Source organism: Eublepharis macularius, chromosome 1 (genome assembly GCF_028583425.1).
Source record: "Eublepharis macularius isolate TG4126 chromosome 1, MPM_Emac_v1.0, whole genome shotgun sequence".
Lineage (NCBI taxonomy): Eukaryota > Metazoa > Chordata > Lepidosauria > Squamata > Eublepharidae > Eublepharis > Eublepharis macularius.
The window spans coordinates 224,275,937-224,289,085 of NC_072790.1; the positions used below are offsets into that span (position 1 = coordinate 224,275,937).

At 47.5% G+C, this 13,149-nt stretch overlaps 1 protein-coding gene across 3 annotated transcripts in view; it reads left to right on the forward strand.

Moving 5' to 3' along the window:
• DNMT3A (DNA methyltransferase 3 alpha) overlaps window positions 1–13,149 on the forward strand; it is a 106,390-nt gene that overhangs the window by 7,883 nt on the left and 85,358 nt on the right. For all 3 annotated transcript variants that reach the window (XM_054989182.1, XM_054989191.1, XM_054989215.1), the window contains exon 2: window positions 9,108–9,356. In XM_054989182.1, coding sequence (XP_054845157.1) covers window positions 9,288–9,356 — 69 coding nt within the window. In that variant the 5' untranslated portion in view covers window positions 9,108–9,287. The remainder of the gene's footprint in view (window positions 1–9,107; window positions 9,357–13,149) is intronic.

Here is a 13,149-nt window from a genome sequence, read left to right on the forward strand (position 1 = left end):
TAAATGGAAGAAAAGATTCCAAAGTAGCTGGTCCACTGGGCTTCTGCATGCTGGCAAAATCTCTTCCCGTGTGTCTCTGATGCCACCTGTTCTGGTCCATGCTCGCTTATGTGGCTTTGCCAGGTTTGTCTTGCTAAACTAGCGTATCTGAAATCCTGCAAAGCTTTAGTCAGGTCAGTTGTCAGCAACGGGAGGGCTGAGTGGTTTGTAACAGATGATCAGAGCTGCTGTGCTAGAGTGTGTCCCCTTTGGTTTATGTTGCCCTTTTGGTGGAGGTGGAACTTTGCTTTATTGCGCAGCGTAAGCAGAGAGAGAAATCGCTACCCAAGGAACTTAAGCTGTAAATTTAGAGCCAAACATGTACATACAAGTTATTATTATGATTATTGTTATTAATAGTCTGCTTTTCTCACTGAGGTCCAAGGCAGATTACACAGTACGAGTGAAAATACAATATATTCGACAGCTAGGACATTTACTGAGCAAAGTACAATAATGAACAACAACAGGGAAACAGATACAATAGGGAAGGGTAGCAGAAAAATATTAAACATGCATGAAGAGATGAAATCTATCTGAAATAAAGCATAACTAATTTCCATGGCATGTTTATAGCAGTGTGGAAACTTCCTAGTAGACGCATATCTACATCAGCAGACGGTACCCAGCAGTGTAGTGTTTAGTCCCTGTCCCTACCAAGGCATCTCTCTGAGCTATTTCTTGTGACACAGTCCTGTAATCCGAGTAGAAAGCCCTCCTGAATAATTCAGTTTTGCATAGTTTACGGAAAGCTAGGAGCATGGCAGCTTTCCTGGCCACTTCAGGTAGACCGTTCCATAAGATGGGGGCTACCCTAGAGAAAGTTGCAAGTGCAGCACCCAGCCAGGGAAATAACTCCCTCCTGGGGCCATTACAGGTTGGAAAAATGGCACAGTGGGATGAAGCCCTGTCTCCTCCCACACTGCGGACCCACTCTGAATCAAGTCTCCCTTTTGCCCTTGGAAAATGAGTTTCCCTCTGCTACCATCTGACGGAGAGAAATGAGAGTCAGGTTGGGGGAGTGCTGATTCAACTCATTAAAAAAAAGTAACATCTGAGTTGGGCCCTTTAGACACAGTAAAATCCTAAGCAGAGTTATTACAGTCTAAGCTAACTGAAATCAATGGTCTTAGACTGGAGTAACTGTGCTTAGGATTGCACTGTAAGGGTGAATATGGATGACTCAGTGGCAAAGCACCTGCTTTGAATGCTGAAGGTCCCCAATTTAATTCCTCAGCATCTCCAGTTAAAAAATTTCTTCCTAACCAGCATACCTCAGGGACCGCCTCTTCCCGAATGTACCCTAGAGAGCGCTAAGATAGGCAGATAAGAACTTACTGGTGTTCCCTGGCCCCAGGGAGTCTTGGCTGGCCTTGACCAAGGCCAGGGCTTTTTCAGTCCTGGCCCCAACCTGATGAAACTCTCTGTCAGAAGACACCCAAACCTGCCAAGATCTTATATCTTTTCAATGGGCCTGTAAGACAGAGATGTTCCGCCAGGCATCCGGTTGAGGCCAGCCTTAGGGGAGCCTTCCTACCGGTCTCCCGCCAAGGGGGCTATGAAATCATCTGCCCCCCTTACAATCAAAGTCACTGGAATGATATTAACTGTGGCCTCCATCCCCCCCTTTTCTGTTTACATTATGATTGGGGAATTTGGAGGGGGCTGCTGTCTGAGATGTTGACTGTATATATATTGCTGTTTGGGAGTTTTAAATGTATTAAATGTTTTAACTGTGTATCAATCATATTACTGTACCCCGCTCTGAGCCCGTTTGTGGGAGGTCGAGCTAAAAATCAAATAAATAGATAAATAGGGGGGCTAAAAATCAAATAAATAAATAAAATAACACCTCTGGAGAGCTACTGCCAGTCAGAGTAAGCAATACGGAGCTAAATAGACTGACTTAGCGTAAGCAGCTCCATGAGTTCATTCACATGCACACACATGAAGGACTGCACTTCACGCATCTGATGGAAGTAGATTATGTCCTGCAAAATTTTAAGATGCTGCAGGCCTCTTCGTTGTTTGGGCTGCAACAGATGAAAATGGGGACCCCCCCAGGAGTCACTTTTCAGGTGCAACCCCCCCCCCTTGGATTTCTCCTTTTTCTTTCCCCTTTTTGTTGCTGGCTCTCTTGCTTGTATTGTCTGCACTGGCAACTTTCAGATGATTCTCTCAAACCTGATAAGGGGTGCCTAGGAATGAGTATTACGTCCCGATAAGTAGCAGGAGAGATGGCTGTTTTTATGCCAAGAGGCCTGTTTGTTTTTTGGGGGGAGCACATGTGTGTGAATGATGCTTTGTGTGTGACTTTTCTGTACATGGAGATGGAAATGCATAGCTGCAAAACAGCAAAACACTAAAAGAGTTTTGTCCCCAAGTCACTTTGAGGAGTTGACAGCCCATATCAGTTTCCGCATCTGTACATCCAGGATCAAAAATCAAAGCTGACTTGAGATGCTTTGCTGTCCCAAGTGACTGCAGTGTTGCACTGTGCGACAGGGAAGTGTTCTCCTTTGGGACTTTGTGTAGGGCCATAGAGAGTGCATGTTGTCTCACTGGTACCCTTTGATATATTGCTGCTGCAAGTGACTGCCAGGATTGGCTAAAGGGGAAAGGAGGGGAAAATGTGTATTCGTTATATGAGGAGAGGTCTGTTTTCTTCCATCTGCATAGTACTAAAATTTGGACCACCCCAAAAAAGCTATTGGAAGTGGAATCAGGGTAGGACAGTATTTCTTCACACTATTCACTTATGGAATTCCCTGCCCGAGACCTGGCAATAACCTCTAGCTTTAAAAGGGGACTAGGCAAGTTCCTGGAAGGAAAAGCCTATCAGTGGCTATAAGCTATAGTAGGTGGCCATTAATGGAGCCTCAAGGGCCAGGGGCAGTGAACCTTTGAGTAGCAGTTGCTGTGGGAAAGCAGGATGGCTATCCTTTTCCTGTATTCCTTGTGACCTTCCCAGAGATATCTGGCTGGCCACTGTTGGAAACAGAATCTTGGTCTAGAGGATTCTTTGGTCTAATCATAGATCCAGAGGAGTTAGCCATGTTAGCCTGTAGTTACAAAATAGTAAAAAGTCTAGTAGCACCTTTAAGACTAACCAACTTTATTGTTGCATACGCTTTTAAGAACCGCAGCTCTCTTCGTCAGTTGCATCTGGCAAAGAGAGCTGTGGTTCTCGAAAGCTTATGCTACAATAAAGTCAGCACGGCATTTATTCTGGAATCGGTGGCCCATGCAGTTGGAATGGTACTGAAGGAGCACTTTGCAGGATGGTTTTGTGCACCCATGTTGCTGCTTGAGCATGGCACTTGTAATGCTCATTTTGTTTCCAGTTCACACAGTCAAAGCCCTGGTGTGGTTACTGGTTTCTTAACAAATGCCCCGGATCCAGTTAGAGGCTGTTTCTCTGATATCCTTATGCAACCGTTTTTGTTCGCCAAGTGAGTGCTTGGGCACAGAGGTGAGACTCAGTGTGCAGAATGCCGCCCCCTGTGACCCCAATAGACAGAGCTTCTCAGGAGGCGTGCAGAGTGGTCTGAGGCCAACTATCTTGTTTAGTTGGTTAGAGGGGTGTATATATACATATAATGTTTTATATTGTTATATCATTTATTTTTATATACCCCACCTTTCCCCATGGCTCAAGGCAGCTTATGATACATCACTGAAGCATCAAACAACAATTAAATTCCAAATTCCACTCCCGCATGATAAAACCTAACAAAGCCTAATAAAATGGGAATAGCATGTCTGCAACTTACAGTTCATTAAAAACAGCCTTGTGGTGCTTCCTGAAAGTTTCCAAGGACAGTGCTGCTCTGCCTCCTTGGAAAATCCATTCTATAAACTTGGAGCAGTTGCAGAGAGACGAATGGGGCTGTGTCACTCTCCAGTGTGCCACTTTTAAAGAGCAAACAACCAGAAGATGGCAAGGTGAAGACGTAAGGGGGTGTATGTGGAGAGATGATCCCTTAGATATGTGGGTCTGAGGCTGAGAAGGGCTTGAACTGAACTTGGCCTCTGAATTGAACCTGGAAATAAACTGGCAGCGAATGAAACTTTTAGAATAGGCAAGATGTGTTCCTAATGGCCAGCCCCCTAACACCAGTCAAGCCTTTTGCCTTCTTAACCAGCTTCACTCTCCAGTTTGTCTCCAAGGGCAGCCCTATGTAGAGTGCATTACAGAAGTCCAAACCATGAGAATACAAAAACATGGGATCAGCATGGACAGGCCAGCTGAATCAAAAAAAGAGAGAGCTGGCAAATCAGGTTCAGCTGGTAGCATGCCTGGCTTTTGAATAGAGGCCACTGTATGGTAGGAGCATAGTTGCTCATCTGTGTTCCTGCCTTGGTTTGGGGATTCTTTGGGTTAGTAGGGCTATTCAAATACCAGTTTGAAGGCAGGGTCTGGTGCCTTGAAGACACCTGCTAAACTTCTCCCTGCCATGTGTCTCTGAAGGGCATAGGAGCGTTTCCCTACTCCTGCCCAGGCACCAGTACAGAACTGTTAAATGTCAGGAGGATTGCGTGCTCTTCCTCTGAGCAGTTCAGTCTCACCTAATGAGTAAAAGAAGTGGAAGAGTGGAAGCTCTGGGTAGTCACAGCAGCTGGTCTAGGGGGTACTTTGAGGAGCAGGCCCAATTTGCCTTCTCAGTGTCATCTGGAGTGCCTCTTCTTCCAGATGGGGGTGACTGGCAGGCCCAAGGCAGCTCCGCCTTCCACGTGGGAGAGATTCCTGTAATGAAATGCTCCCTTTTCTCCCTCCTAGCCTTTCATTAGGTCAGACTGAACTGCTAGAACATGAGCCCAGGAAAGCCAGGTAGCAGAGAGGTGAAATATGCCCTCATGTGCCAACAATGTCCATCTGCTCTGTACATCTGACAAACCAGCCAACCTCTGTGCAAAAGAATAAATGGACACAAATCTGACATTAAAAATGGCAACATCCAGAAACCAGTGGGAGAACACTTCAGTCTACCAGGACATTCCATCAAAGACTTAAAGGTCACTGTAGTTCAACAGAAACCTTTCAAAAACAGAATCCAATGGAGGCTGCTGAATTGGAATTAATATTTAAATTTGACTCAGTCAGGCTTGGCTTGAATAGGGACTATGAATGGTTATCTCATTATCAGAAGTAACTGATTTCATTATCAGAAGCAAACTGATCCCATTATCAGAAGCTACTGATTGCATCTACTCCCCTCTCCACCTATATATCTGACCAGTTTCTTCTTAGTGCTCTTCATCAGATGCATGGAGGGTAAGATTCTCGAAAGCTTAAGCTACAGTAAAGTTGGTTAGTCGTAAAGGTGCTTCTGGACTCACGGCTAACTCCTCTGGTAGCAGAGAGGGGAGATGGTGGTGGTGTCCTGGCTGCATTGCTTGGCAATGTTTTGGGCATTCAGCAACCAGGAATGGAGAGAGGCACACCTCTGGGAAAGGGTGGAGTTGAAATCTCAAGGGACGTGCATGGGGCCCCAAGTGCATTTGAGCTGAGCAGTTTCTCTGCTCTCTGATGGGTTGGCGTAGGCAAGACGCACAGCGGTGGGAAGTTGCTGGGGCTTGGCGGGGGTGGGGGGCTTCCTCTGCAAGTTCTTTCTTTGCTCCTCTGGGGTGATCCTGGCCCAATTATTTTTTGCATCTTTTTCTTTCTGGAAGGCAATCAGAGCAGTGCAGAGAAGCTGTGTTCAATTTCCCTGCGCTAAGAACAAATGTTTGCGGGAGCTTCAGGGAAGCAGGGGAGAGAAGAGAGAAAATCACCCCTCCTGGGTAGGGCGATGTGCCAACATATTAGTGCATGTTTTGAAAATCAGGGAGAGGGTTTGCTGGTGTGGTGACTGCATCAGCGGTTCTTGTCTTTATTTTCTATGAAGATAGTTTCAGGTAGGTAGCCGTGTTGGTCTGTAGTAGAAGAGCAAGATCTGGGTCCAGTAGCAGTAGTGTTGGTCTTTAAGGTGCTACTGGACCCTAGTCTTGCTCTTTATTTTCTAGCGCATGTTCGTTCCCTTTCCCACTTTCTCCTTTGGGGCTTAACTCACTTTCCGCAGCTTGAATGCTCAAAGTGGCTCATTTATTTATTGAAACATGTATATCCCACCTTTCCTTGCGGCTCAAGGCTTGCTCCGAGCTCCCTGATCAGTGCTACGGTGTTAGGAGCTTCCAAACCATTTAATGGCTCACTTAATATTGGTCTTGTGTTCTGGGAGGGTGAAGACCCAGCCTAGTGTGTTTGTGTTGGGCAGGGCTGAGACTTGTAATTGATTTCTCTGTCTGTGTGTTGGGGAAGGGGTGAGGCCTGTTTCCTGAAGGGCAGGAGGGCCAGTCCTAGAGAGGAAAATTCACCCCTTTTTGCTACCCTAGAAACAGATGGGGATTGAATGAGTCAGTGTTAGAGGGCCACCAGAGTGTCCTGGCAGGGCTTTGAAGACCAGGCCAAGATGAGATATTTGATCAATGAAACCCTTTTGGCAATGGAGTGAAAAGTGGTATGTGTTCTAGGTAGAGGCAACTGGTGGCACAGACATTTAAGACAGACGTGTCAGCCATACTATGGGAGTTGTTGAAAGTGATTTGGTAAGGCAAAGAAGACTTTTGCAAAGGTTAAGGCCCTTGGCAAGAAGTTGAGGTCTACTGTGGGTTGGATGTTGGGTAGTACTGAATTAGATCTGGTAGTATTCCATGGTCCACAGTTTCTTTAGCTTAGAATTTAGCCAGTCCTGGCGAGGTTGGCCTGGGACTTTAACAAGCGTCGAAGCATTTTATGTTTGTTTCCTCTTCCATCTTCTCCTTTGACTTGACTTTTGGTCGCTCGGAGCTCTTTGATTTAGAGGTGTCAAGCAGCCTGCAGTAATCCAGGTTTCGGTTTGAGGCACTCTGTTGTGTGAGCTGTGTGGGTCCTGACTCGTGCCATGGGGTTGTTATGGAGGGCTGTGTTCTGTTCCCCACCCCACCACCAGCTTCTCCCATCTCCAGGGCTGTGATCCTAATGTGGATGTGGAATCTCTGGATGATTGATTGCTGGGTGTTGGCAGAGTTTGCTTGCACAGCCATTATGGAAGGAGGGGGATTGGGTGACAGACTGAGGGAGCCAAGTCTGGCTTGACAGAAGGCAAGGCTGCTGCTGCGGCAGGCATGTGGAGGAAATGGGAAGCGAATGAATTCTTCGAAGGTGCCAGCACATGCACTTCTTAAGGTAGTGAGCTTCAGGCCATGAATTGGGGCCCTCGGGGGAGTTTCATGGCCTCCCCCCCTATTTTGCTGCTTTGGGGTAGTTGCACGTCCAAGGGAGTCTCATGCTTCTCTTTTGCCCCTAGTGCACATGTGTAGAGAGAGGGCTTTTTTTCAGCTGGAACGTGGTGTAACGGAGTTCCGGAACCTCTTGAAAATGGTCACATGGGCTGGTGGCCCCGCCCCCTGGTCTCCAGACAGAGGAGAGTTGAGATTGCCCTCCGCGCCACTGCAATCTAAACCCCCCTCTGTCTGGAGATCAGGGGGCGGGGCCACCAGCCCATGTGACCATTTTCTTCAAGGGCAACCCATTGAGTCCCACCACCTTTTTCTCCAGAAAAAAAGCGCAGTGTAGAGAGCAAAGGGGCCGTGCCTCCTGCCTTTATTTACATGTATGCAGCAGGACTGTGAGAGGAAGCCGCTTAGGGGATGGAGTGGATACCTCCACTGCTTGTCTGTAATGTGCCTTCAGGTGTTTGGCTTGGCTTTCCTGTCCTAGGAACAGGGGAAGTCATCGCTTTAGCTCCTCTTCTTCCCGTCATGTGATTGTGAGCTGCTTGTTCCTCAGTGGGTCCCATGCTGCCACCTTGGGGGTTAAATGTGGGTCCCACATCTGGAAACACTGAAGACTGCTGTCCTAAGATGTGAGTAGTACAGGCAGCAGGAGTTTGCAGTATGAAGGCCCACTTGCCTAGCTGCGGCTTAATAGGACATCCCTGGGTCAAAGGCCATCTACTGAAGAGCCGTTCTTCTCAGATGTACCAGGCCTGATTTGAATTTGGGCTGTGGTGTGTGGAGAGGTAGGCTTTCCCTACTTTGTACCATTCTTCTGACCTGAAGGCTCCAGAGGCGCTGTTTGCCTCAATGCGGAAACATAAAGTGTAGCTCATAATATACGTGCAGCTCTCTACAAGGCAAATAGGACCCCCTTGGGGTCTTTCGGGTCAGCACAGTGGGGGGGGGGAAGCCTGAGCCCTTCGCTCTGCACTGTGGTTCTGATCCAAGCTGTCCACATGTGCCTGGGAAGTGTGGAACTTAAGAAGATGCCTCTCCAGTTGACCCAAGGATGTGCCCTAAGTTGTAGCAAGTCCTCCTGGCTTTTCCAGGGGTGAACTTCTGCCTGTTTTGCTCTCTGGTTGAGTAGATTAGAAGCCAAACTGTCCTGAGGCAATTTGGGGGCAGAAGGTGGGCTTAAATGCATATCGAAGCGGTGCTGTTTCTCAGCTGGGGTACTTTCTGAAATTCTTTTGCAGCAGATGCTGGCATTCATAGGTCAAGGCCAGCAGGCAGACAGTGGCTGAAGAGGGGGACTTACTTAAGGGAGGCTGGTGGCACTGAAGGTGTATGAAGCAGACACCCCCCCCCCCCGTTGAAGCGCCCTTGTCCCATCATCCACTCCCCCTCGGTGTTTTGTTCCCTGAAGCAGCGGCTGCTGCACGCCTCCTCCCACCCCGTTGTCTGGAAAGCTCCAGAAGCAGCTCCCGGTGCCAGAGGCAGCCGCATGAGAGGGCTGTGGTTAATATGCTGGCTTTTCCCATAGCAACAGGTGCTGGACTTCCGTCTCTTGCCTAGGGCAGCTGCTGCTCGAGGAGAGAAAGCTTGCCTCTGGGGCAGGGGAAGGGAAGGACTGTGGGGCTGAGCGGGAGGGGGCATCCCCTGTCAGTGGCTTGGGCTGGGCCGGACTGTGGCACTCACAGGGGGCCCAGCATGTCTGAGTCAAGGCTGTACCTTGTTAATGATTGCCCACGGCTGGGGAGAGGCCATTGAAGCAGCTCCCCGTTGCAAGTCTGGGCCTCACCCTCCATCCTTCCCTCTTCCCGTTACAGGTGGCAGGAAAACCAGAACAGACGCGCCGGCAGAGGGGCCAGCAGACTGCCATCGTGGGCAGCTCTTCCATTTCTGTCTAATTTTTTTTTAAGTTTGGAACTTTTGGTTTTTTTGGTCAGTAAAGCCCCACGCTCAAAAAACATTCGCAGCCCCCTGTCACCACCCTGCTTCTCCCCAACATGCCGTCCAATGGCCCCATCGATACCAGCGGCCCCACTGCAGACCAAGAGACAGCTGACTCTCACAAGGTAAGGTGGGCTGGGCCTGGCGTCTGGGCTCTGTCCCTGTCCCCTACCTTGTGACTTGGTTGCACAAGGCTCTCCCTCAGGAGGCCACACTCTGAGTGCAAATGGCAGCCACTTCCCCTGTGTGTATTTACAACATAGAGCTTGTGCTACACAGCCTGTGTGCGCCTGTCTGTGTCTTCATGTGACTGCTCTGCCAAATCTCCCACCACCAAATGCAGATTGGGGTGGGATGTAGGGTTCCCAGCCTCCAGGTGGTGGCTGGAGATCTCTCGGAAATACAACTGATCTCCAGGTGACACAGATCAGTCCCTCTGGAGAAAATGGCTGCCTTGTAAAGTGGACTCTGTGGCATTATAGCCAGCTGAAGTCTCTCTCCTCCCCAAAGCCCGCCCTGTCCAGGCTCCACCCCCTAAATATCCAGGCATTTCCCAACCAGGATCTGGCAACGCTAGCTTGGGGGAGGGGTAGGAAATTCTGCTGTGGTCAGTTCTGTTGCTTGTTTAAGGGCAGGCTACTTAATTGACCCACACTGCAGTGCAAGGAGACAGAAAGGCCCCTGAGGAGGACTGTCCTAGGGTGGTGGTAACTGAGGGGAGGCCTAGTTAGATTGCATCCATTGTGTAGACATATTGGATCCATGTTTTTTGAATCTTTAGTGCCAAGCCATTGAAAAAAGGCCCCTGACGTCTGATGTGATGGGAAAAAGAGCCAAGCCCAGCTTGTTTCATATGTTATGCTGACAGTGCAACCTAGAGCTGTCCCCATGCCATTCCCCCACGTACCAAGCAACAACAGCCCTTGCTTAGGACTTGTAGGAATGCTGTGCCTGGAATAAACTCCTGCAGTTCCCGTTCAAAAGCCTTTTTGTGGGTATGCCATGGAGGGGGCTGAGAGATGAGCAAACTGGGATTTGAAGGGGATGTTTGATATAGGAACTTGGGGAGCTAGCTCCAGTGTTGGTTATGTAGGGTTAGGGTTATGGACCGATTTACAACTGTAAGTATTTTATTGCGAGACCATATTACAACACATTTTCTTTCTGCACTGACCAGCTAGCTACCCTAGGGAAGCTTAGAAACAAAGCAAGATGAAGGGAACATTCCCCAGTTGCTTTGGCTCCAACACTTATAGAGGTATCCTGCTGCTGAGCGTGGAGGTTCCATTCTTGCTTATTGTGGTTTTAGTGGAGGTGACCTGCGTGAATCTTGCCCCTCAGTGCATCCATAATAAAACTTACATAATTTGTTCGTGCATTTTAAGCCTGAGAACTCAGGACAGTATTTCTCCTGTTACAATCTATTCTTTGACCCGCCCTGCATGTTTTCTGAGATGATTGTTTGTCATTTCCTGCAAAACTCTAGTGCAGCCATCTTGCTACGTAGCTTGGAGTGTGGTTTGTGACATGATGGGAACTGGCATATAATCCCTTCTTTCTTCATTACTCATTCTAAAATGTCATCTGTCTTCTGTGAAGGTCCTGGAGTGGAAATTGTCTTAAGGCCCATAAAAAGGCAAAATCCATAAGCAAGTTGATATTTCCATCTCATTTTTCCATTAGAACTGTACATGGATTTCTCCAAAAAGTAGTTTCTGAGTGTATTCCTCATCTGATTTAATAGTCATTCTTACAACTGTAGTCCCTTGAAGGGGGCATCTAACAGATGTATTAAGAGGAGCTGTGCTGGTTAAACTGATTTAATAACAATGTAAGGTGCCTTATTGTTAATGCTTTTGTTTTTATTTAAATTACTTATATCTGGCTTTTCTACTTTGAAGTACATTGGGTGGCTCTCAAAGAACAGAACATTCATGATGTACATTAAAAATACAATATCAATAAAAAGCAATGAAGAAAAATTCAAAACAGTCAATGGTGCCACTAGCATTGAAAGGAACACTGCACAGTGTAAGGCATATCCTGTTGGAGTGGCCTGGCAGATGTATTTTATTTACTTAGTGCCAGGGCTTTTTTTCTGGGAGAAGAGGTGGTAGAACTCAGTGGGTTGCCCGAACAGGGGGCAACTCTTGGCGGGAGGTAGTGGCCCTGGTACCATATGCACGCATGCAAAGTGCGCGCATGCTTCCAGGACCAATGATGTCACTTTGGGTCAGCTGGAACAAGGGGGGAGTTTTTAAAAGTTTAAATTGCCCTTGGTGAAAATGGTCACATGGTTGGTGGCCCTGCCCCCTGATCTCCAGACAGAGGGGAGTTTAGATTGCCCTCCGCACGCGCTCCAGCGGCGCAGAGGGTAATCTAAACTCCCCTCTGTCTGGAGTTCAGGGGGCGGGGCCACCAGCCATGTGACCATTTTCAAGAGGTTCCGGAACTCCATTCCACCGCGTTCCAGCTGGAAAAAAGCCCTGCTTAGTGCACTTTATGGCGCCTCTGCAAAGACAACAGTGGGAAGTGGCTCCTGACAAACTCAGAAGTATGGTAAACAAACAAACAAAATCAACCATTATTAAAACAGTAACCATACCGCAGGAACATCCCAAACCTGCAGTAATATAATATGAAAATAAAAATCAGAGAAAGAGTAGATTTGCAAAAGCAGAAGACCCATCAAATTAGAGCATACTCAAGATGTAAAGATGTTTGCCTGCTGTTGTTGGAATTAGGTCCTTGGACACTGTTCTCTGTTTTATATCCTGGGTCTTTTAAACGTACATTTCTGGTGCTCCTCTCTTGCATCCAGGAGAGCATGCCACGCATGATCTTCTTGGTATGCGCAATCACCATTTTGTGTGAAACAGGCAAATACATTTTTCAACCATGGTGTGTACTACTCCAAATCCATCTTTTAAAGGATATATCTTTGTGTGTACTGAAGCAGCAAAATACATGTGCAGACTTTTTCACACCAAAAGGCAATGGTGTGCGCTGTGTTCTCCAAGCATCCCAGAAATGAGCACCAGAAATATGATGCCTGAAAAGGTCTGCAATGTCTAAGGCTCCTTTCCCAAGTGGATGTGTTTGAACTTGGTTTTGTATTTCCATTGCATCTGTGCTGTGACATGGTACCTGTTCAAATGCCAGAATTTCTGTGCTCGTTGAAGTGTCTGGGTAGTAGTATACTGCCCCTTTTTTCTAGTATGGAGGTGATCCCTCCTTCAGAGAATTCCAATTACTGGGTTTCCAGACAAAGTAAGGATGGTAAATATCCCTAGATTGCCTGGAATGAATAGCTCTTTCCTGGGACTCCTGCTTTCCTTTATTAGATAAGTTGGTGGTGGAAAGTGCTGGCAAGTTATTGCTGAGTAATGGCGACCCGCGCTGGGGTTTTCAAGGCATGAGATGTTCATAGGTGGCTTGCCATTGCCTGCCTCTGCATAGTTAGCAACCCTGGTTGTTTTTGGAGGTCTCCCATCCAGTTACTGACCAAGGTCAGCCCAGTTTAGTTTCCAAGATCTGATGAGCTAAGGCTTGCCTAGGCTATTCAGGTCAATTCTTCAGGCAGAAGCTTATCACTGCGGATGAAAGTGGTTTATGGGTGTATTCTTAAGCCAGTTTAATAGTCACCCTTAGAAATGTAGTCTCATTAAGGGGTACCGGTGTTTTAGAATGCGCTGTTTTAGATGAAGTGAATGGAACACCCCTGTAAGTTTTTTTTTTAATTCTGCTTCCTGTCCCCAGTTAGTGAATTTTTTTGGAGCAAAAAACCCTATCCCTGGCTCAGTTGGAGAAATGGCATGGTGACTTCAGGTGAGCATTCATGTGGATACTCCCACCTGTAGTCAGTCTGGGGAGTAGAGCCAAGCTTTGTTTTTTTCACACCCTTCAACCTTTTAAGAG